Below are 25,483 nucleotides of genomic sequence, written 5' to 3'. Positions count from 1 at the left end.
ATTAATATGAATAGACATCTGACTGCCAGTGCAGTATCCCCATGCTCACAGATTGAGGTCGTACTGGTTTTGCTGCTGTAATCTTTTAGATTTGAGCCCCTGGTCCTGATCTGATCATCATGATCCACAGTGGTCTCTAATTCTTACAGCATCTGTCGCCACTTCTTTACATCAAGATTATCCCTGATCTAAAGCTGTTACAATTAAACTGCATCCTGTAATAATCTCTGCTTCTGGGGCTGTTAATGTAAATTTCTATTATGACTCTTCATTTGTCTCATGTTCACAGATAAATGACCATGGGGAAAGGCTGCATGACAGCGAGCAAGTACTTCTTGTTCTTCTTCAACCTCATCTTCTTTGTAAGTATTTTAAATTTACTAGTGACTCATAAAAGTGTTCTGTTGCAGAAAAATGCACCTTTAGGATGGTGTTAGAGCAGCTGTATGTTTGTGATTGAGTTTATTACTCCATTCAGTTCACGTCAGTTTGATTTAATATTGCACCAAATCACAACAGGAGTCGCCTCAAGGCGCTTAATATGGTGAGATAAAAACCTGACAATAACAAAGTACATTTGATAACACATAAGTAAGCATGGGGAAACTGTCCAGCTTGTATTGTAGAATATCATGCTTTGGCCTAAGATCTACTTTTTAGAAGAATTTTATAAATCTTAGATTTTGTCAAATGGTGCTAAATAGAATAGAATAGAATAGAATAGAGTTTATTTTGAACATGTAAATATAACTAAAATGACAAAAGATTAAACCACTGACAGGTGGTTAGGGACAGATCATCTTCTTACAATGATTTGTAAGCATACTCCCTCATTTGGTCTTCATAATCCTGGTGGATGGCAGCCGATTGTTATCAAGAATGTCTTGGTACATTTTGCCATTCATCCTTCCTTCAACTTTATGAAGACTGCCAGTGCAGTGTCAATGTCAGTTACATTGATTTGTAAGAAGATAATGCAATGTTATGTTGGGATACCAAGGGCCCAGGCATTTAAGGCATTCCTGTCCAGGGTGTACTCTGCCTTTTGCTCTGTGACAGCTGAAATAGACTTTCCAACCCCTTAAATTGGATAAGCAGAAGAAAAAGGATGGATATATAAATATGGTTTAAAGTAGCGCTTATTTTGCTCTGACAGTGTAAGGCAGTTTAAGGCACTAACATTAACAGTCCACCAAAGTGACCAATCTTCCTTTGGGCTCTGCCCTCCAAACAGTGAAAAGTTAAGTTAGTTTATGTAAGCAGGATTCAGCTTTGAGCACATTAAGCAACCTGTCTGCGCGAAACTGTAGCAGTGAGTGCAACGCAGACACTCTCATATGCATGATGGCTTTTTTGTGCAAGTGGCTGTGAGTTCTATGCATGCATGTTATAAAAATTAACATGTAAGGAATTTAATTGTGCTTGCAATAGTTTGGGGGTGGTTTTCGCGCACTGAACTTTTGGCATACACTACTGGTCAAAAGTTTTAGAACACCCCAATTTGTCCATTTATTTATTGCAATTCAAGTCGTTCATGTCCAATGAATAGCTCGAAATGATACAAAGGTAAGTGGGTGAACTGCCAGACCTTTTTTTAAAAAAAAAGGTAAGGTTACCCAGAACTGAAAAGTAATCTACATGTTAGAATTATACAAAAAGGCTTTTCAAAATGGGTTAACAATTTAAAGCTGTTCTGCAGCAATGGAGGTTCATCAAGCCTTGAGAGCTGGTGCTACTAATTCCTACAGCTGTTTCAACTGTTTTAGATTACTTACAACCCCCTCTGTGTGCATATTAGCAGTGTTGGAACGCACTGTAAAAATCAGCTGAACAGTCTTGTACTGCAGAAAGTAGTGCGTTGCTGCAAAAATGGTGAGAGGGCCATTATCAATGGAGACAGACCATCATAGCAAAAAGTCAAGGTGTCATTGAGTACAGTTTCATTCACCACTCAGAAACAAACTCTGACAGGAAGAGGTCCGGCAGATCTAAAGCCACAACTGAATCAGAGGACAAGTTTCTGAGAGTTAACAGGTTGTGTGATATGCGTAAGCAAGTCTCAGTTTCAACTATGAAGACAAGACTTTGAGCTGCAGGTTTGACAGGACGAGTTGCATTGGATTTCTATTGTGGAAAGAATGCCACAGGTGTGTTCAGCTGTTATATCTGCCAAAGGTGGCTACTTTGATGAGTCAAAGATTTAGAATACGTTTTGGGCTATAAGTCGATTACATGATTCCCTTTTTTAACTCCAATGGCTTATTTGTACTATGCTTTCTTTTCAGAGTGCAATGTGATGTTAAACTGCATAATTTTCAATAAAAAATTTGAGAAAGTGGGATGTAAATGTAAATGTAATTCCAAACAAACATAGACAAACATGTTGTTGGCTTGTTGGCTAATATTTAGGAATATTCAATACAGCAACTTTTAGTCAAAATAAAGGTAAAATGTCAAGAAATTAATCAACTCAGGACAATTTGCGCTGTTGCATTAAAACTCTTAATAGAGTAGGTTTTCATTGTACCTGCATTTCACCCTCTGCATTTGCAGCTTCCACTGTGTTCCTATTTGTTCTGACAGATACTTCTGAAAACACATAATTTCATGCTTCTCATTAGTGAGTTTTTAGAACCCATTTTGATCAAAGTGTTTTTTTAAATACATGAAAATCATGGAAAGGAAGTGGTGCTTGTAACTATCAAATTTCTTGTGACATCCTTTCATTCTGATAGTTCTCATGCAGTTCTCATATGTATCCTCCAGCTGTTTGGGGCCGTCATCGTTGGCTTTGGATTTTGGATTCTCCTGGACAATCAGACTTTCATCGTTGCCCTGAGTAAGTGCTTGATCAGGTTTGAGGTCATCTGTACTTCTCTGTGTGTTTGAACCAGTGGTGGGAAGTAACGAGGTACAAATACTTTGTTACTGTACTTGAATGAATTTTTAGGTATTACTTGAGTGTTTATTTAAATTGATGGTTTTCAGGGTTTTTATTGTTGACATGGTTTCCCTGAGTCTTTTCCCATGTTGTAGTTGTGTGTCTTATTTTGAAAGAAGTATTTACACGTTACCATTGCAGCCAGAGAGCATTAAGGGGCAGATAGGAGGATCTAACTCTTCATATTGTTGGCGCATTTCAGGCGGACGCTGCTAATAAAGTTACACAATTACACAGTGAATTCGTGTCTATTAATATATTTAAAAAATACAACAGTTTTTGTCTTGTTGGTATCATTTTATTTTGTTGTATGTATCCGCGACACCTTAAAGGCCGATCCGTTAAACCGGTGACGTTAAACCGGTCCGTGGACCAAAAAAGGTTGGGGGCCGCTTATCTAGAGCATGTATACTTGGGAGTCAAAGTGGGCTTAAAGGTACGGTGGCTGGGAAGTGCAAATCGCAACAAATTAAAAAACCACAACAAATTACAAAAACCCACAACAAATTACAAAAACCACAACAAATTAAAAAACCCCACAACAAATTAAAAAACCCCACAACAAATTAAAAAAAACCCGCAACAAATTACAAAAACCCGCAACAAATTACAAAACCCGCAACAAATTACAAAAACCCGCAACAAATTACAAAAACCCGCAACAAATTACAAAAACCCGCAACAAATTACAAAAACCCGCAACAAATTACAAAAACCTGCAATAAATTACAAAAACCCGCAACAAATTACAAAAACCCGCAACAAATTACAAAAACCCACAACAAATTAAAAATAAGGATAATTATTAGGCCATATATAAATAACAAAATAACTTAAAGCAAAATTGGAGAACGCAAAGTCTGAAACAAGTCTTTATATTAAGGGCCATCAGTCAAACATTACTGTTTGGTCTGGGTCTGAACAGAGCGTGTTGTGTGTGACGTCTGCTTTTGCGCATGCAGGCCACTTTGAGGGTTCACAAAGGAGCGCTTTTGCTGTCACATTTTATTTGTAGTGTGAACAAGCAGACACAAAAAATCAGATTTAAATATAAAAATCGGAATTGAGCATTAAGACCTGCAGTGTGAACGTAGCCATAGTGAGTTCAGTGCACTGATGTGACATTGTCCTGAAGGATTTAGTTATTCTCAATGGTTAAAGAAATTGCAATTATTTCTTCATATTTATTATAAATAATACTAATTATATATCTTGCTTCCATGTTTGTGTCCTGTGTCTCATTTTTTACTATAATACATTGATTAATATCAGCTCGTCTCACAGCTGCTATCCAGACTAGACGCCTTCTTTTGGTAACATCCGATACAAGAGCTGCCTCATGTTGCTTCCAGATGGGGAAAGAATGAAAAGATAAACCATTTTCAACCTTATTCCCTTGCCGGTCGTGCGATCTAACTTTACAACCGACCGCACAGCAAGTACGAACCATAGCTGGTGTTATCCGTGTACTTTCGCTCCTCTTTCGCTAGCGCTTTGTTTGGCCCAGAAACATGGCACCACAACCAAAAACCATGGCACACTGTGCGCTGTCTATCTTGCGTGCTGCACAATATCGTTTATTATTTAGTAAATATTGATATCTATGACTAGCTAGTTTATTGTGATGGTGCTTTGTTTTCTCTATTATTATGTTGCTCTTTGTTGTTTGCTGTCTCCTCTGTTTGTTTGTTTTTTTTTTTTGTTTTTTTGTTTTTTTTTTTTCTCCATACAGGTGACCCAGGAGTTCTTTTTTTTTTTCTTTTCTCTCTCTTCCCCCCCCTTCTCACCGTCTCTTCTCCCCTTTGGTTTTCTTTCTTTCTCTCCCCCTCTTTCTCTCATTCATTCCCCCTGTCCTATTTATTAAAAAAAAAAAAAAAAAAAAAAGACAAAGGATGAACTGAAGCTCTGCCATCACGTAATGTCGCATACTGCTGTTTCTGATGTCATTTAAAAAAAAAAAAAAAAAAAAAAAAAAAAACATGGCCACGCCCCCTCTCGTGACATCACGCTCCAAAAGCCCTATTAGGCTAATCGTTGCGTCACTTCCGGTATTTCAGACAATCCCTTTCCGTCAAGGATTTTTAATTTGTTGCGGGGTTTTGTAATTTGTTGTGGGTTTTTAATTTGTTGCGGGTTTTTAATTTGTTGCGGGTTTTTAATTTGTTGTGGGTTTTTGTAATTTGTTGCGATTTGCACTTCCCAGCCACTGTAGAAAGGAGTGCAGGTGTCCGTATGTTGTGGTTGTGGTACTTCAAATCTAGCTAGCATTACATGGAGAAAACATGAAGGGAGTTACATTTTTTAAGTGTCAGGTAATTTGAAATTCAAGCTTAACAAACATAAATAAACATACCAACTGTTGTGTGCAGTTTGACGCGTGTGTTGCTGAAAATAGTTGTTTGTATGAGATAAAGATGTTAGCTTGTCGTACTGTGGTTAATTTATTGTAAAGCACTGTGCTGGACTGGTGCACAGTGGCTGTGGTGTCCATGGTCAGTGTTGGTTTAAATCAACTGTAATATGCTAATATTCATTTACGTTTTGCATTTAAGTTCTCATGCAGTTCTCATATGTATCCTCCAGCTGTTTGGGGCCATCATGGTTAGATTAATTTGCTGAATCCACATTTGTACCAACAGTTTAGTAACAACACAATATACAGTGTGGAGTCAGTTTAGAAAATGGGAATCGGCCAAGACATTTTGAGTTGTGATTCTTTTCCTTATGCGGAGACACTACACAGATCTAAGGGTTCCCCACCTGCTGAATCCCTACATAACAGATTCAAACTGAGTGCATTCAATTGAATTAGAATTTATATTTAAATATTTGGATTATTATGTACTAATATTATTTTATTATATTAATATAGCACAGGGATCAGTTTCCTTTGTACAGAATTAGAAATGTCCTTCAAGGAGCTACTTTTTACTTTCCTACTTAGAGTACATTTCAGAGCCTTTACTTTTTCACTTTTACTTGAGTAAAAAAGATGCTTCAGTACTTTTACTTTTATTGGAGTATTTTTTTAGACACGGGTATCTATAGTTCTAAGTAAAGAAAGTCTGTACTTTTTCCTCCTCTGGTTTTAACTTTACTTAAGTCACTTTCCTGCTCTTATTGAATAGGAGTATAAAAATACAACCTGCTGTCTTGACCAGCGTTTGGTGTGAGTCCTACTAAAACAGAAATGCTATATTGTATTTTCTCCAGTGGATACTTCCCACTAAACCCCTTGTGGATTGCATTTAGGCCAAAAAAACAAGAAGCTATGATTAAGAGCCTAAATGTGGCCATGTTCTAGCTCCAAGTATCACTGTTTGTTTGTGTGACAGGAAGAAAAAAGAAGAAATGCAAACATTGGGAACCTCAGATTTTATGGTTTACTTATTTGAATTGTTAAAACACAAACTATGAAACTCAAAACTGTATCAATATATGATCAGACATAAGCATACCATTCTTATTTTGTCAAAGGATTTCATTTTTTTAACACTTTCTAGCGAATTCTGGATAATTGATTTTTGTTTTTTTTAACAATCATCAAATCCTATTTAAAATAAGGTTAAAATCTGTAAAACAAAACCAGAATCTATTTTTAGAGACAGCTTACCATGAAATCCCTTTTACAGTAATTATTTTAGTAATGAATCTATGTTTTTTACATCCAATGTATTGATACTTCTGTGACTATACATCATAGACATTAAACCGGTGCAGAGAAACTATGTTACAGCCTATGACACTGATGAGTTATAGATTTTGGTTTTAGATTGTGATTTTTGGGGGGATGGTCAAATATAATCTATAATAATTTAATCGACATGAAGTATGTGCTACAAACTGTCTGTTTCCTAAACTTCCTCAAAGTAGTAGTATGGACTATGTGTACTTTTTTATGTGGTTATTCCATTAGCAACAGGATTATCAGTAATTGATCTTAAAAAATATGTTGTAAGTATGTTGAGTTAAACCAATATATCCAGCTACTTTTCTTAATTTTTTGTTTGTTTTGCTCTTTGCCTTCAAGCTGGCTGTAGTTAAACCTTTACTCAAAAAGCATCTCTAGACCCAGCAGTCTTAGCTAATTATAGGCCAATCTCCAACCTTCCTTTCATATCAAACATCCTTGAAAGAGTAGTTGTCAAACAGCTAACAAATCATCTGCAGAGGCTTATTGAAGAGTTTCAGTCAGGTTTCAGAGCTCATCACAGCACAGAAACAGCTTTAGTGAAGGTTACAAATGATCTTCTTATGGCCTCTGACAGTGGACTCATCTCTGTGCTTGTCCTGCTAGACCTCAGTGCAGCGTTCGATACTGTCGACCATAATATCCTATTAGAGCGATTAGAACATGCTGTAGGTATTACAGGTACTGCACTGCAGTGGTTTGTATCATATCTATCTAATAGACTCCAGTTTGTGCATGTAAATGGAGAGTCCTCTTCACACACTGAGGTTAATTATGGAGTTTCACAGGGTTCAGTGCTAGGACCAATTCTGTTTACATTATACATGCTTCCCTTAGGCAGCATCATTAGAAGACATAGCATACATTTTCACTGCTATGCAGATGACACCCAGCTCTATCTGTCCATGAAGCCAGATAACACACACCAATGAGTTAAACTGAATGTCTTAAAGATGTAAAGCCCTGGATGACCTGCTTCTAAATTCAGATAAAACTGAAGTTTTTGTACTCTATAGCTAGGGCAGGATTAAGTGATCCTGAATTCTCCCTTAGTTACACTGCAGTGCATCTAGGCTGCTTGGGGATTCCCCTTACTACGTGTTTACACACCTTTCTGCATTTAATTATTAGTTATTATTAATCGCTGGCTCTGTTCCACAGTGTGTCTTTGTCCCATCTTCCTTTTCCTAGCCCCAACTGGTCGCAGCAGATGGCCATCCATTCCTGAGTCTGGTTCTGCTGGATGTTTCTTCCTGTTAAAAGGAAGTTTTTCCTTCCCACTGTTGCCAAAATGCTTGCTCATAGGGGTTCATGTGATTGTTGGAGTTTTCTCTGTTTTCTTTCAATTACTGTAGGGTCTTTACCTTAAGATATAAAGCACGTTGAGCCATGATTAAATGAGATAATTAAGATATAACAGTCAGTGACATTGGTTTTAAAGTTTCTCATGAAGTTTTTGTGAAGTGCTTTTTTCAACTAAGGAGCTTGGAAAGAAAAGCGTCTGGACTTCTTTAACTTGCTTGAAGACGTTTCACCTCTCATCCGAGAAGCTTCTTCAGTTCTAAGGTCAAATGGTGGAGAGTCCCAGATATAAACCTAGTGGGAGTTTCCCCCCAAGAGGGACAAAAGGACCCTCTAATGAATTCAGTCAGTCAGGAAAAATCACAAAAAACAAACAACGGTTATGATTATTTTAATACTTATTAGGAAGGGTTTTTTTGCATTCCTCACAGATATTTGCTTCTGCAGGTGTTCAAGTTGGGCATGATACTACCTTACACATAACAGTTATTATTAACAATAATAGTTAATATTTTCCAAATAGAAATAAAGATTTAATACTGGTATCAAAACTTAAAACTTTGATCTGGACTGTGTGTCTGTATCAGTGCAGTACAGACCAGAGGGACATGGTCTCTAAGGAATCTCAATAACCTTGCTTTAGATCAAAAGAACACTTGATGGGACATCAAAATTCTTGAGGGATACAAAATTAAAGCCCATGAATGAATACTAAAGTGTCAAAGAGGAAAACTGGATTAACCTCCTAAGACCCGAACTCTTCCATGACATGCATTATTAATTTCTCTTTGATATTTGGGCTGATTGGGACCTGATGAATATAAAAACAAAGAATTACCAGATTTTTCTTTTTTACCTAATTTTTGCCACATATGAGGATATTCATTTAAAATTTCGATAGAAGAGTAGCAGTATAGTGTCCTCGTAAGTGGATATCAGGCCCTTGTAGAGCAAGATTTAGTATTTTGGTCTAAATAACCCAAAATGTGATGTCCACATATGTGGACGCCAGGTCCTAGGAGGTTAAATGTCAGATGTTTGAAGTCTGACTAAAACAGAAACATTTTCATGACTAAACTGAATCTTAAACCAAAGTCATATACCAAAAGTTTCAGTTTGGAAACGCATCTGTTTGTAGTTGTTCAGTAACTGAAGAGCCATTGTTGGTTATGACATAGCAGATTGTAAATCTAACATCAGAAAGATCTTTAAAACTTACAAGGTTAACCTGCAGTAATAATATGTCAAGATGGTAAAAAGAGATAAACAGAAAGAGAAAGATGAGTTGTGTCCATGAGGGGGGAAAAGGTACAGACATGACTGAAGAGGGTTCAGTGAAGACATATAGAGACAGTGACCAAGTGTAATAGAGAAAGAATAGAACAGCGCACATCACTGAGGATGTTTGTCAGCCATGGCTGCTCAGCAGGTGCCCTCATCAGACACAGGGCTCTTTCAGCTCTGTCCAGCATCAGTATGCATCACATCAGCCTAGTGCGCTCACTCCCTTACTCATGACTCCACACTCGCAACCCACAATACATCACTGGCTGGACAAAGCTGAAAGGATAGACAGACGGCCTGATAGCACAAGTCCAGAGAGTTGAGCTCAGGAATGTGGTCATACAACGCAAACCGTATGAAATGTCTCACTTATGTACAGATTAGAGATGGATCGATCCGATATTACGTATCGGTATCGGTCCGATACTGACGTAAATTACTGGATCGGATATCGGAGAAAAATAAAAAATGTAATCCGATCCATTAAATATCAAAAAAGCACCTCACAAAACTTGCAACACCACGTAACTCGGCTCACAACCGTAGCACATCGGAGCAGTGTGGTCACGTGATAGAGCGGCTGTGTGTATTTGTAGTCTCGCTACCAAACCAGCATTTCATCTCCGAGGAAGTTATCCCAGAGAGAAGTAATGCAAGTGTGTAAATTCATCTCTGAATGTTTGTAAAGCATTCCCACGTTAAGCTTAATAACCGATATATGGAGCGACTGCCTCTCTCTCAGGAGAGAGAGAGGCATATATATATATATATATATATATATATATATATATATATATATATATATATATATATATATATATATATATATATATATATATATATATATGTGTGTGTGTGTATATGTATATATATATATATATATATATATATATATATATATATATATATATATATATATATATATATATGTATATTTATTTATATATATATATAACACCCAGCACGCCCCTGCGGGCGGTTTATCCTTCAAGCTCGGGTCCTCTACCAGAGGCCTGGGAGCTTGAGGGTCCTGCGTAGTATCTTAGCTGTTCCCAGGACTGCGCTCTTCTGGACAGAGATCTCCGATGTTATTCCCGGGATCTGCTGGAGCCACTCGTCTAGTTTGGGAGTCACCGCACCTAGTGCTCCGATTACCACGGGGACATATATATATATATATATATATATATATAAAACAAAGAGAGGGAAGGTAGTCAGAACTGAGGGGATTGAACTACCAGAAAGCAACATTGCAGACATAGAGGACAGTTACAAGTACCTGGGGATCCCGCAGGCAAATGGGAACCATGAAGAGGCCACTAGAAAAGCTGCAACCACCAAGTACCTGCAGAGGGTCAGGCAAGTCCTGAGGAGTCAGCTGAATGGTAAGAACAAGATCCGGGCCATCAACACCTACGCCCTGCCCATGATCAGGTACCCTGTTGGGGTAATAGGCTGGCCAAAGGAGGAGATAGAAGCCACTGATATAAAGACAAGAAAGCTCCTTACCATGCATGGAGGGTTTCACCCCAAGTCCAGCACCCTGAGGCTGTACACTAATCGGAAGGAAGGGGGCCGGGGACTGGTGAGTGTCAGCACCACAGTCCAGGATGAGACAAGGAACATCCAAGAATACATTGGGAAGATGGCCCCAACTGACCGAGTGCTCAGTGAATACCTCAGGCAGCAGAAACCCAAGAAAGAGGAGGGAGACGAGGAACCATCATGGAAGGACAGGCCCCTGCACGGTATGTACCACCGGCAGATAGAGGAGGTGGCTGATATCCAGAAATCCTACCAGTGGCTGGACAAAGCTGGACTGAAAGACAGCACAGAGGCACTAATCATGGCAGCACAAGAACAAGCTCTGAGCACAAGATCCATAGAGGCTGGGGTCTATCACACCAGGCAAGACCCCAGGTGCAGGCTGTGTAAAGATGCCCCTGAGACAATCCAGCACATAACAGCAGGGTGCAAGATGCTAGCAGGCAAGGCATACATGGAACGCCATAACCAAGTGGCCGGCATAGTGTACAGGAACATCTGTGCCGAGTATAACCTGGAAGTCCCGAGGTCAAAATGGGAGATGCCCCCAAGGGTGGTGGAGAATGACCGAGCTAAGATCCTGTGGGACTTCCAGATACAGACGGACAAAATGGTGGTGGCTAACCAACCGGACATAGTGGTGGTAGACAAACAGAAGAAGACGGCCGTAGTGATCGATGTAGCGGTTCCGAATGACAGCAATATCAGGAAGAAGGAACACGAGAAGCTGGAGAAATACCAAGGGCTCAGAGAAGAGCTCGAGAGGATGTGGAGGGTGAAGGTAACGGTGGTCCCCGTGGTAATCGGAGCACTAGGTGCGGTGACTCCCAAGCTAGGCGAGTGGCTCCAGCAGATCCCGGGAATAACATCGGAGATCTCTGTCCAGAAGAGCGCAGTCCTGGGAACAGCTAAGATACTGCGCAGGACCCTCAAGCTCCCAGGCCTCTGGTAGAGGACCTGAGCTTGATATATATCATCCACAACACTACACACTAACTACACAAGACAACACATTAAGTACACACTCCAAACACGCTAAACGTCACAAATCTCTCACATCTCAAAACTCTCTCTCTCTCTCCGTCACTCCTAAAACTTCCCCCTCTTCCTAAACAACCAAATGTCATGGTGCCATATCATTTTTTGATTGGTTGACATTTTTCCACCAACACGAAAGGGCTGATTTTTGTTTGTTTTTTAATTTTTTTGGTCATATGCAGAGAGTGCTCGCTGCGCTGTCCTTAGACGTTAAACATGACGAAACTATTGAGAAAAAAACGCGTATATATCGTTTATCATGACTCTGGTTTTACCTCAGCCAAACAGCAGCATTCATGCGATTGTTTTGCCGCCTTATCTCGTGTTGTGCCAAAAAGTTATCGCCCAGATTACTTACAGCTACTTCCGTGCAACTGATATAAGATGCAGTAAGCTGAAGACAGCTTCAGCCGCCTGTTTGTTGAAAAATAGTAACACGACCGCACCGCATTTTCTTGTTAGTAACGGTAACGGCGTTGTAACGATAGGAATAGTAATTATTTAGATTACTCGTTACTGAAAAAGGTAACGTCGTTACTTGTGCAGAGCATTATTAAATCTGCCCTGTGGGCTCCGTTATTATTGAGGTCATACTCAAATAAGTATTTAGATTTTGTTTTAGAGCTCACATGGGAACCGCAATACAAAAGCAGACTGGGAATCAATATTTTTTTTAAAGTTACCTGATGGGTTTGCAGTGTTTCCGATATTATAGTCAAACTTTAGAAATGTGTTCATAATGAAGACGTGCAGTCATCTACTTCAAATCACCTTCATGTAGTTTGTTGTTTGTTCTTCTCTCAGTTCTGTACTATACAATGTTGAAATGTCAAAATGCTTCAGTTAATGGGAAAGTTGATCAATTGCAACACTGATAACAAGTCCACACAGTCTGTTTTACTTTAATGTCTAACTGTTGTGTTAGGTATATTTTGTATAACTCCCTACAGCTAGATTTAGGAGGACTGGGAAAGTACTAACTCTTGTCTCACTCTTTTTGTTTTGTTTAATTAATGGGGCTTAGAAAGATCGAAAGTCTCTTAGATTATTTTCTGAATCTTACACGACATAAAAATCACTTTAGTAAATATCTAGCATTTCATGGCATACAGGAAAAAAAACATTTACACAATTACTGTGTAATTCCAATCCATGGATGTCGGGATCTGGTAGGTCAGCTGTAACATTCTTAAATTCAGTCTGACATTTGATCACGTTGCTCGGTTATAGTTGAATAATGTAAACTTACCACTGTGATGAAATCGCCTTAGAAACAAGTTACAACTCAAACATGCATGTGTGACCAATGTGCTTTGCTACTTAAACAAAAAGCATAATGTATATCCTAACAGTATGGTAGCCATAGTCACACGCTCTGACAGCTTGCAGTTTGTAACCTGAGATCTCTGTTGCTGATCCTCAGAAAACTCCACAGATGTGAAGTTGGCATGCTACATTTTGATAGGAGTTGGAGCTTTCCCCATTCTCATAAGCTTCTTCGGTTGCTTGGGGGCCATTTATGAGGTCCGCTCTCTGCTGAGCCTGGTGAGTATGTGTGTGTACCGTCCCCATTTAGACATGATAATGAAAAAATATAAATGATGTAAAGGTTTTCCTGTCAATAGTTAACTTTTGCATCCTTACTGAAGACTAGTGGTGCAACGGATCAAAAATCTCACGGTTCGGATCGGATCACGGTTTTAAGTCATGGATCGGATCAATTTTCGGATCAGCAAACTTAACATAACTTATTAACTTATTTAAGTATTTTTTGCCTATTAAAAACATTCAACTCAAGACTCAATCCATGCAATACAGTACAGGGCTTTGTATCTACCACTCCGCTGTGATATAATGAGCGGTCACGGTCACGTAGCTTTCCGTTGCCCTGGAGGTCCACCCATTTGTAGTTAGGGCAACAGAAGATGCCTGGGACAGTTCAGCCATAACTTTAAACTTCTCCTGCTCATACATGCTTGGAACGATCTTGTCACGGAAGTGGACGCACAACGAGATATCATAGCGTGGCTCAAGCACGTTCATCACCGTTTAAACCCCTTGTTTTGCACAACAGAATACAGCCTCCCGTCTGCAGCTAACACCCCAGTAGCTTCTGTAACAGCTTTAGCCCGGTCAGACTGGGCAGCAAAGGGCTGCTTAAATGCCGCAACCTCCTCTGCTCCTCCACTTGGACCGCTGGCGCAACCGCTTGACAGACCCACCACGCGCACCATACACATACTTTTTTTCCTTCTTTTTTAAATCTTCGGATCACGTGCGTACCGAACCGTGGAGTGGGATCGGTTCGGATTATGAATCAACCGTGATCCGTTGCACCACTACTGAAGACCATTAGCTGTGTTACTTTAAGAGCTTATTCAACTACTGCATGTTTTGGAAAGAACAGTTCAGCTAATCGCAGTACTTTAAGTCCAGAAGATTTCCACAACAATAAAAGTGTGTACGAGTTCACACAGAGAAACACATCAAACGATATGTTGACAATTCACCTGGAAGGGAGGTTCCATCACCTGGAGAGAAGTTCACATCAGTGTTTCCCAGAGTTCAAATAGAAGACACAACTTGGCATTAGCTATTGAGAGGAGATTGTGCATCACACCCTTGTGGAGTAATAGCTGCAAATACATTACTGAGGGAGACAAGGTAGAAGATAGCTGAAGAGAAACAAACAGAAAGGACATCAAAACAGTGAGATCTGGACTTTGGTATCTGCACGTGCGCTTACCAAACTATCTACCAACTTCCATTCTATCCAATATCATCATTCAGCAGCTACACCCAGGCCAGAGTAAGGCTAAACCTGGGTTAGTGTCTTGCATACTTGAAACATGCCACCGTGTTTTCCAGTGAGCACTTGTGCCCTTTTATCAGTACCGTTGTTATCCAGTGTTCAGCAGTCCACTGTAAATTTTTGTGGCTTTTTTTCTAGCATCTCTACAATGTTTCTTCTAAGTGTTGTGAAAGTAGTGATTGAGGCTTCACACAGCCAATTCTTCTTGATGATAGGAGACTTTGTCAATAAGCAGACTTTGTACATCATTTATTTACAATACTGTCAAAAGTTTTTCCCCCTTCCTGATTTCTTTTTTTTTTTCCATCTATTTGTGATATTTAAATGTTTCAGATTATAAAACTAAATATATCTTATATATAAGACAAATATAACCTGAATAAATTCAAAATTGTCATTTCATTTATTAGGGGAAATAAATAGGGCCTCATTTGGTCAGTTATTCATCATTTGTGATTCAACAGTAAGAAAGAGACTGGGCAAAAAATGCTTTCACGTGAGAGTTCCAAGGCGAAAAGCGCTGCTGAGCAAAAAGAACACAAAAGTGTATTTGTCAAAAAAACATCTCGATCCCAACATTTTGGGGGAAAATATTCTCTGGACTGAAGGTTTGTGTCCTGTTACAACTGGTGTTACATCTGGTATCTGGTTACTAACACAGTGTTGCACAAAAAGAATATTATGCCAGAGTCAAACGTGGTGGTGGTAGTGTGGTTGTTACGGCCGAGACCGTTTCAGACGAGTGACAGGACTCAAACGCAAGACGCCGAACAGCTCGTAAATATATTTTAAGAATAATGTTTAATGTTTACACAAAATATTCATAAACAAAAAGGTGAACGTAGACGTTAAACTAAATAACGATCTGGTCCGGGTCAAAGAAAACAGCTATTCCGGGGATTGGACTGGAAGGCAAGTCACAAAGGGTCCAGGAAAAAGGTCGGGGTCACTGTAACAGAATGCAGATGTTCAAACATAGATAAGGAGGCATATGAATATGTTGTTTGGCTCAGAATCCTCCTTCGTACTGCGTACTTGCCAACGGAGGACGGAGATGACATAGAGGGGTGAGTAGTCCGGGTGTGTAAATCCAAAAACTCCTGGCGTGGAGGCAGAGAGGCAGGTAGGTAATTTTGGTAATAGCCTGAGGGACTGCCAGAAGGTCCAGCATCCAAGTAGAAGCTCTTCGCCAGGGGTTGACAGTTAGGTGTAGCTGAAAAAAGGAGGCGCACAAAAAACAAACATACAGTGAGGCAAGGTGATTCAAAAAAACACGTAGAGAATTTATGGTGGTGGCCTGCACTGACTGATGTTTAGCAGAGAATCTGGCGAAGAGAGATTGAGAACGCTGGCCTTATGAGTCCCCGGCTAATTACCCACAGATGTACGCGATCAGCAAAAACACTGAGGCCCCTCCCAGGGGTGGAGACGCCGGCTCGGAGGGAGACACACTGGCACACACCCGGACCATGACAGTGGTGTTCTGCTTTGCAGCTTCAGGAGCTGGGTGACTTGTCATAATCGATGGAACCATGAGTTTTGGTCTCTACCAGAAAATTCTGAAGGAGAATGACAGGATGTTCAAGTGCTCTTGGGTTAGGATAATGAGTCAAAGCACACCAGCAGGTTCACCTCTGAAGTTAGAATCTGGACTTGAATCAGCTTGAGATGCACTGGCAGGACTTTCAGCAAGCTGTTCATGTTTGAAAACCCCAGCAGGGCTGAATTAAAATAATTCTGCAAAGAGTGGGCCAGAATTCCTTCCCAATGATGTGAAACACACATTGCCAATTATCACAAATGCTTAATTTTAGTTTTTGTTGCCATTAAAAATCAAACATTTAAAACATGGTTGCATAGATGGATGGATCTGAAATTTAACAATATATTAAAAAAAAAAAACAGGAAGGAGGAAAAGACTTTTTATCTTCATATTCTGTTTTTTTAAAGTGAGCCACAGCGCTCTTAACTTAAAGAATGGCTGCCTCAGACCAACAAACAAACAGCTCTGAGCACAAAAGCTCTCTCTGAGCTCTCTTTTCTCTGTTGGCTCTTGACGGAGGCGGTCGCACTTTTCTCCTTCTCCCTCTCCCTTATCTTTCCTGCTTGGCTTCTCATCTTTTGTATAGTCTTGCTTATTCTCTGACCCTCAGAGAGTTTCTCAGTCTTGTTCTCTAAAACCTAAAGAATTATGGATTTGATCAACTGGTCCCGTAACGGAATTGACACCTTCCTGGGCTTGGGAGAGCCCGAGTGTCCTGCGGAGACGTTTGCTGCCGGATACTGGATGGTCGGTTGCGTCGTGTGTCTGGTGACGCTCTCGATGGAGGACATTGAACGACATCTACCAATTCGGAACCATGATAACAGAGTTCTGGCTGATTGGAGCTGGCTCGGACCCGGCTTATCGAAGAACAAGAAGCGGCTACAGCTGTTTAAAATCCCACAAGGCTGGCCGACATGACAGACGGTTGGCAGGACTGTGAGTGCTCAGACTGTGTTTTGAACGCAATATAGATAAGATCTTGGAGAAGAACAAAAAGAATTGAGAGAATTGGTGACCAGTGACGGACATTAGACCAATTGTAAAAATTGGATGCAGTTGTTTGCACTAAACCCAATCATTGTAAAATATCCTGTAAAATAGTCAGATGTCTATTCATATTAATGTACAGAATTCACCTGCTTGCTGCTACTACTGCACATTCACCCAGTGTATATACTATATATGTATATATATATATATAATGTTCTTCCTCTACACCCCCCCCCCCCCCCCCCCCCCAATTTTTGCACATGTCGAGGAGCGTGTCAGGCTACATTTCACTGTGTGTTATACTTGTATAACTATGCATGTGACAAATAAAGAACCTTGAACCTTGAACTTGAACTCATTCATCTTCACTCATGCGGCTATCCCACTGGCGCCAGCTGAAGGCCTGCCAAGGTCTAAGCTGACTGGAACAACAAAAATCTCCATGATAACAGGATTGTTGTCAGGACTCTTTGTTCCTCCTTTAAGGCCGTCCGCGTTGATCGAAGATTGTTGACTTTTGCTTAACCGGGTGAAGGGACACTTTCTCTCTTTTTCTGTTCTCAAACTGATCTCCCTGTTGGAGCTCAGTCTGGGGGGAGTTCTTTCTTCTCCTCGTCTTTCCTCGTGTGTTTCCTTTGCTATACCTCTCTGACCTGTCTTCCCCATGTGATGTTTGTGTAATGTATGTATGGTCGGAGGGTAAGATGGCGCTGGCACGGCTGGCAGCCTGGGGAAAACTGCATTTGGATATGGAGTTTATTTGCTGCTCTCCCTCTTGACAACAGTAAAACATAATAGAGGGATATGCTTGTGTATGTACCACTAACTAACATATAGAGGTGGGTCTGACTGTTCAATTTCAATTTAATTCAATTCAGTTTTATTTATACAGCTGTTCACATGCCCCTAAATTTTTGTATTCACTGTTCTCTGTGATCCTCCTCAGTACTTCAGCGTCATCCTGCTCATCCTCATCACTCAGTTTGCAGCTGGTGCCCTCATCTACTTTCAGAAGGATGTGGTGAGTGATGGCATTTCAAATATTGCAAGCTTGAGTTCATCCACATGCTGTGATAAATGTACCCACCATGCAAAGAAAAAAATCTACAGTAGCAGTGTTCAGACTTAGTTATTTAGTTTGAGGTATTTCAGCCAGAAGTAAAACACAGTGAAAGCTTCATGGTTAAGAATAGTTTTTAAAGTGTTTACTATTTGTTTTTTCTTGGTTTATTTTGAGAGATGAGGGTTGAGGTTTTCTTTAGTTTATATCAACTGCAAAGTCAGTCCTTTTGCCAAATACGAGCTGGGTACTGGGTGTCAAAGCGTTTTATACTTTACGTTTTATACTTTTGCTCAGAGAGCCAGGAGATTGTGTTCACACAGACAAATGAAAGCAGAACACTACAAGAAAAAGGACGTCAGCTTTTACTGTATCTGAACTTCTGTTGGAAGGTCTTCTCAGCCACTGTCTGCTGCTCAAGTCCAGGCCAAACCTCCTTCCTGCTATGAGTTATTTCAGTCATTGGTCCAACAATAAATGCTTAGCTGATGTGAAGTGTTAAATAATGGCATACAAATACTTTGTTACTGTACTTTGAATTTTCACGTATCTCTGCTTTAACTGAGTAGTTCTCTTTATATTGACTCCCTACATTTTTGAACCAATATCTGTATTTCCTACTCTTTACATTTTCAGAACAGGCTCGTTAATTTTGATTTGACAGATTTAAGGCTTCAAACATCAAACCGATTTGATCCTAAACAGCAACACATGAAAGGCAGTGCTGTACGTGTAAATCCCAGAGGATGTCACATAACAGGAGGCAAAACCATGCACTATAGTTAGAGTTGAAAGTGGCTGAGAGTTTTGATTCTTTGGGGGATTTTTTGTTTTTGTTTTTTGCACAATGCTGGCATGACTGCAGGTCATAAGCGGTATTTCCCGTCGCTTCGATCATAGTGGCCAGCCTTGTGGGGTTTTGACCAGCTGTAATCGCTTTCTTTAATCTTTGATAAGCCAGCGCCGAGCCAGCTCTGATCAGCAAGAACCCTGTTATCATGGTTCCAAATAGGTATAAATCTTCTATGTCCTCAATCGACAGTCCCGCCAGGAAAACGCTGTGCCAATGCTGCCACCCATCCATCGTTTATCCGGCAGGAAATGTCCCTCCAGGACAATCAGGCTCTCTCGAATCCTGGCTTCTCGTCGACAAAAGGGTGTCAATTGGGTTGAGGGACCAGTTAATCAAATCCATAATTCTTTAGGTTTTAGAGAACAAGATGGAGAAGCTCTCTGAGGTTCTCTCTTAAAGTTAGTTGAGACTAGAGAAGGACATGAGAAGCCAAGCAGGAAAGATAAGGTGAGGGACACGGGGAAAGATGCGACCGCCTCCGTCAGAGCCAAGAGTTTACTGGAGCTCACATTAGAAATGATCGTCAGTTATGAGTTGTTTTCCCCACACTGAGCCATTACAATCAGTTTTAGGGTTCCCCCACCTGCTGTATCCCACTTTAACCCTGTACTCATTTTCCTGTTTAGAAGCAAAGTCACCCTCTACAATGTAGGCAACAGAAAATAGATTTTAGATTTTAATAGATTTCCTTCTTTTTCTCTGCTCATTTCTATTTAATTGGTTCAAGCTGAGGACAATTAGAATAAAAAACTCTGACTAAAATAAAGTTTGTATTCCCACTTGCTATTTTGTTATTACATTAACATAACAGGTTCAGTTAACTTTACACAAATAAGCTGTTTAAAAAAACATCCTCGAAAGAGTTACTTTTTTACTTTGAGTGCATTTCATTCAGTACTTCAACATTTACTGGAGTACTTTTTAGGTATCTGTACTTCTACTTAAGTGCAGAATTTTTGTACTTTTGCTACCTCTGCAGTTCAGTCTCTACAGACGTTGTTTTGGCTGGTGATTTATTCTTCCTCATAATCTTTATGTATCAGACTTGAACTAACTTCACATCTTGGGAGTTTGTAGTCATCGGGTGACTGAAGCCTATCCCAGCTGCCATATAGTGACAGACAGGGTTCAAACTGGACAGATCACCAATCTGGCACAGAGAGACAGGCAACCACTCACATTCACACCTATGGGCAATTAAGAATCACCAATTAACCTAACCCCACAGGGTGTAGGTGTAGATAGCCTGGATCTTGTTCTTTTGCCTGGTCCTCTGCAGGTACTTGGTGACTGCAGCTTTCCTAGGGGGAGCTTCATGGTTCCCATTTGCCTGTGGGAACATGTAGCTGTCCTCAATGTCTGCAATGTTCAGTTCCATTCAATTTTATTTATGTAGCGCCAAATCACAACAACAGTCACCTCAAGGCGCTTTATGTTGCCTTCTGCTAGTTCGATCCCCTCAATTCTGACTACCTTCCCTCTCTTTGTTATCATCCAAGTACACTTCTCCAGTCCGAATGACATTGCAATGTCGTTGCGGTATATCCTGGTGGTGTGGATCAGCGAATCCATGTCTCTCTCTTGGCATACAGCTTTTTGTCATCCAGGAAGCCGGTGGCTGACAACTGCTCCGTTCCGTAGTCGGTATCCGTAGTCAGTCTTGTCAGTGATCTCACTGAGGGGGTTGAGGCCTATGCAGAACAGCAGTGGGGACAGAGCATCTCCTTGGTAGATCCCGCACTTGATGGTGACTTGTGCTATGGGCTTGAGGTTGGCCTCCAGTGTTGTCCGCCACATCCCCATTGAGTTCCTGATGAATTCTCTTAGGGTTCTTCTGCTCTTGTATAGGTCATTCCAGGATCCAGGTGTGGGGCATCGAGTCATAGGCCTTCTTGTCACAATCCAGGCAGTGCACAGGTTGGTCAGTCTGGTTTTGCAGTCTTGGATAACTGCTCGGTCTACCAGTTGCTGGTGTTTCGCGCCTCTGGTATTCTTGCCATTTCCTTTCTATGCCCCGCTCATGTATTGAGCCATGTGCCTGTTCATCTTAGCCACTATGATGCCTGACAGGAGCTTCCATGTGGTGCTGAAGCAGGTTATTGAGACTGGTAGTTGGATGGGATCGGCCCTTTCTGGGGGTCCTTGAGGATCAGGACTGTCCGGTCTTCAGTTGGCCTTTTTCGATGTCTCTGATCAACTAGCAGCAGGTTCATTTGTGCTGGCAGACGCTCGTAGGGTGCAGGAGCAAAACTGTATTCTGTTAGCAAAGAGTGTAAACTAATATAAATTCTGGTGAAAAGTTTGGATGCAAATGTCTGCTGTTCAGCCTGAACAAAAAAAGAGGCTTATTTTGAGATAAAACATCTGCTGACCCGAAGAAGCTGACTGCTCCTACAGTCCTTCTCTTTTTTCTTTTGTCTTTTTGCATTCATAAACTTTTTGAACTTGTGTAAAATAAGTATAGCTATGTTTTCCAATTATTCTCAGAAGAACCTTTTTTGTACTTTCTTGCAAATGAACTGTAATATTTCCAAGAAAGACCTACACAATATGTTACTCATCATATTATAAATGAAGATAAGATAAGATAAGATAAGATAAGATAAGATAACCTTTATTAGTCCCACACGTGGGACATTTGTTTTGTCACAGCAGGAAGTGGACAGTGCAAAAGTTATGAGGCAAAAATTAGAATACAATAAGAATAAATACAGTACACAGCTGTACAGAATAGAATAAAATAAAATACTATATACAGTAGAATAAAATAAAATAAATATACAATAAGATAAAAATAGAATACAAATACAAATACTATATACAACTGAGTAAAAATACAACGATGGGCTGTAAATATTGTTGTTATGATTGACAAAAACTCACATAGTCCTTCTAATTAATAAGATTTAAAACATGCCACATTGAGAAATTTTTATTTTACTTAGCGTCTGGCATAGCATGTAGTGAGGGCGTTTTAATTTAGTTCATTTGAATGGTATCCATCCAACAATATATTCACAAAAAGAAGACACAAAAGAGACACATTGGCTCAAACATGGATACAGTGTGGGCATATTACGCTGCCTATATGTTTATGGTAATACATGTTTCACCAACTCTGGCAGCCTGCTGTCTTTCAGGTCAACGAGCAGATCTCCAAGGTCATCACTAAGGTACTGGACAAATACTCTGGGAACAGTTCAATCACAGAGCAGGCCTGGGACTTCATCCAGACTAACGTGAGTTGGAAGCATGGACCTGAAATACAAACCCATCAATAAAAATATCTTCAGTGGTACAAAATGGCAGAAATGTCCTAGCTAGAAACTAGAAGCACAGGAAAGTCCATTTTTAACAGGGGGAATTTGATGCTTTACACTTTGTAACTATACAGTTAGACTTGTTCTTGTCAGCTGATGCTGGAAAATGCATTGAAAACCTAAATGAGACAAAGAAGACAAATTAACTTGAATTTACGTTTTCTAAAGAGACTAGGCAAGGCAAGTTTATTTGTATAGCACAATTCAACAACAAGGTGATTCAAAGTGCTTTACAGAGACATTAGAAACAAAAACAAATAAAAAGCATGATTTAAAATTGATTAAAACAAGCAAACAAACAAAATTACTAATTAACAAACAAACAATCAAAACAGATAAAATCAGAACAGTAGATAAAATCAGTAGTTAAATGTAAGTTTTGAAATTTAAGCTTAAAGTGTGGATTTGGTGCTTTATTCAAATGCAGCTGAGAACAGGTGAGTCTTCAACCTGGATTTAAATAAACTGAGTGTTTCAGCTGATCTGAGGCTTTCTGGGAGTTTGTTCCAGATATAAGGAGCATAAAAGCTGAATGCAGCTTCTCCGTGTCTGGTTCTGACTCTGGGAACTGATAAAAGACCGGATCCAGATGACCTGAGGGATCTGGATGGTTCATACTGGGTCAGGAGGTCACTGATGTATTTTGGTCCTAAACCATTCAGAGCTTTATAGACCAGCATCAGAACTTTAAAGTCTATCCTCTGACGGACAGGCAGCCAGTGTAAGGACCTCAGAGCTGGACTGATGTGGTCCACTGTTTTGGTCTTAGTGAGGACTCGAGCAGCAGAGTTCTGAATGAGCTGTAGTTGTCTGACTGATTTTTTAGGTAGACCTGTAAAGATGCTGTTACAGTAATCAAGCCTACTAAAGATGAATGCATGGACTAGTTTTTCCAGGTCCTGTTGAGACATCAGATCTTTTATCCTAATAAGAATCTGTCTGAAATATATTATAAAATTTATTTTGTACTCTGAGCAATAACAATCTTAATTTCCACTGAGCTCAGGAGGTAGAGCAGGGCATTGGAAGGGTGCTCAGGTAACGTAGTAAAGGGTTATAAAAGGACCAGTACTTTTGCCTTTTACCACTTCTCCATCAATGTGTTTCCAAAAGAAGGTAATGTAGCTTAAAATAGCTCTCTAGATTTCTCTTTTCAGCCAGTTTCTTCTGAAATAATCAGATTTCATTTTTATATGAACAGATTCTGTCACTTGTGACAAAATAGCTTTGCAGTCTTGATAAGCAAAAATGACTTAATATCAACCTTTAATTTTCAGTAATCTAAACCTCAGTTATTTTAATCAGCAGATTTCCTGAGTTTAAATTTTTGCACTGTTAGTGTGTAGTCACCTTATCTCAACACACTTACGATATAATGTTTAATATAAGATAGCTGCATGTTGTAAATACTCCATTTGACTGCATTGTGTGGATCTTAAAGGCTTCCAGACATCTGTAATCACAGAAAATTCTCACACTACATGAGAGCAAACTGAGCATTTAACTTGTCTAATCCTGGTTCACACCAGTGTTTTCCAAGTGAAACAGTAACTAGAACTAAGGTTTGTGTGATGTCAGAACCTCCCCGGCAACATGTTGACATTAACAGGAATTTCATTTCATTTCAAAATATGAAAGTAGATTAATAACATTTGTAAATAAAATACTTTGATATTTTCTTCAGAAATGTTTACATTGGTGTTAAATTGAAAAACATGAAATCAGGCCAAAAGTAGCTGTTCCAGAATGAGTATAAAATGATATGTGTCAACCCCTTCATCAGCCGTGCCAGTCAAACGTCCTTGAGAGTAAAACATTGGCTGTTACAAATGAAACCTGTGCTTAACTCTCCCCATCTGTAGATGGAGTGTTGTGGCTGGATTGATCGTACAGATTGGAGTGGTAACATGGTCATCGTCAACAGCTCGCAGCTGCTGTTTCCCTGCTCCTGCCAGAACATCTCACTTGTTTCTGGAAACTTCTCTGACAGTGGATTCTGTGAGGCTAAGACACCTGACTGGCCTGTATACGATGTGGTAAATGGTGTTTTCCGTTCATCTCACATACTTGCTGTCTCTTAGATGCATTTCCAGTCAATAAGGTTCTTGTCTTAATCAGGGATGTGCCGCCAGCGTGGAGAGGTGGCTCCTCACCAACATTGGGGTTGTGTTAGGCATTTGCCTTGGAGTGACTCTTCTTGAGGTACAACGTCATTAACTCTCATTCACCTATAACTAGCTGGGTTTCCATGAAAGTAGTTTACAGAAACAAACAATATGCAAAATAATACCTGTTACAGTTCAACATCACTAAAGTGGCTTTTTTTGTGAAACCTTTGGATGTGTCTGGATTCTTTGTTAATCATAAAATGTTGTTAATTAAAGTCAAATACAATTTTAATAAAACAAGCAGCTGCACCTTCATGTCATTGTTGAACACACCGAGTAATCACTCAGTGAAGGCTGAGCAGTTCCTCTATTTACAGTGTTGTGACACAAAGCTCTGATGTTTTCTTTGCTCTCACACACTTTCATACACTTCTGTGGCGTTACGCTATGCAGAACTTTTTCACAAATTTCTGACAATTTTTTGTCACAAATATTTGTTTTGAAGAAGAAAAAAAAAGCAAAGTTCACCAACAATTATGTTCTTCGATGCAAAGTGAGTGGAATAAAGACTCTTTGTGTTATTAGTTTACTGTGTTTTTTAATGTTTGCTACTAAGAATAAGCTCATATCAGACTGGAGAAATCTTGGTAATTCCAATGTATTGAAACTGTAGATTGAGTTTGTTCAAGATGAACAATCTGAGTTGTTTATGAATAAATAACTTAAAAATGAGAAATTTCAAAGTGTCTTTCTCTGGTCAACAGCTGCTGGGGATGATCCTGTCCATCTGCCTGTGCAGGAACGTCCACATGGAGGATTATACCAAAGTGCCAAAATACTGAAGCTCAGCGGAGGAAGTTACATTACTGAACTCAAGAAACACACAAATAGGGAGCAAAGTATTTGGCGAAATTGTATCCAAGGGTAATAATGAAATATGTCTATTTTTTTCCTTAGATTTTATTCGATTTTATCCTCTAAGGCTTTTTGTCA

At 39.7% G+C, this 25,483-nt stretch overlaps 1 protein-coding gene across 1 annotated transcript; it reads left to right on the top strand.

Moving 5' to 3' along the window:
- Positions 1-293: 293 nt before the first annotated feature.
- On the top strand, positions 294-25,332 carry LOC146640236 (CD82 antigen-like). Its single transcript, XM_085358744.1, has 8 exons — positions 294-362; positions 2,767-2,839; positions 13,225-13,346; positions 18,096-18,170; positions 22,203-22,301; positions 24,245-24,418; positions 24,501-24,584; positions 25,255-25,332. Exons 1-8 carry the CDS (start codon positions 294-296, stop codon positions 25,330-25,332), a joined length of 774 nt encoding a protein of 257 aa, XP_085214870.1.
- Positions 25,333-25,483: the final 151 nt, after the last annotated feature.

Source organism: Diplotaxodon limnothrissa, linkage group LG1, assembly GCF_057381915.1.
Source record: "Diplotaxodon limnothrissa isolate DT_005_m linkage group LG1, D_limnothrissa_male_GT1.1, whole genome shotgun sequence".
NCBI classification, from domain to species: domain Eukaryota; kingdom Metazoa; phylum Chordata; class Actinopteri; order Cichliformes; family Cichlidae; genus Diplotaxodon; species Diplotaxodon limnothrissa.
This window is presented reverse-complemented; position numbering and strand designations above follow the sequence as displayed.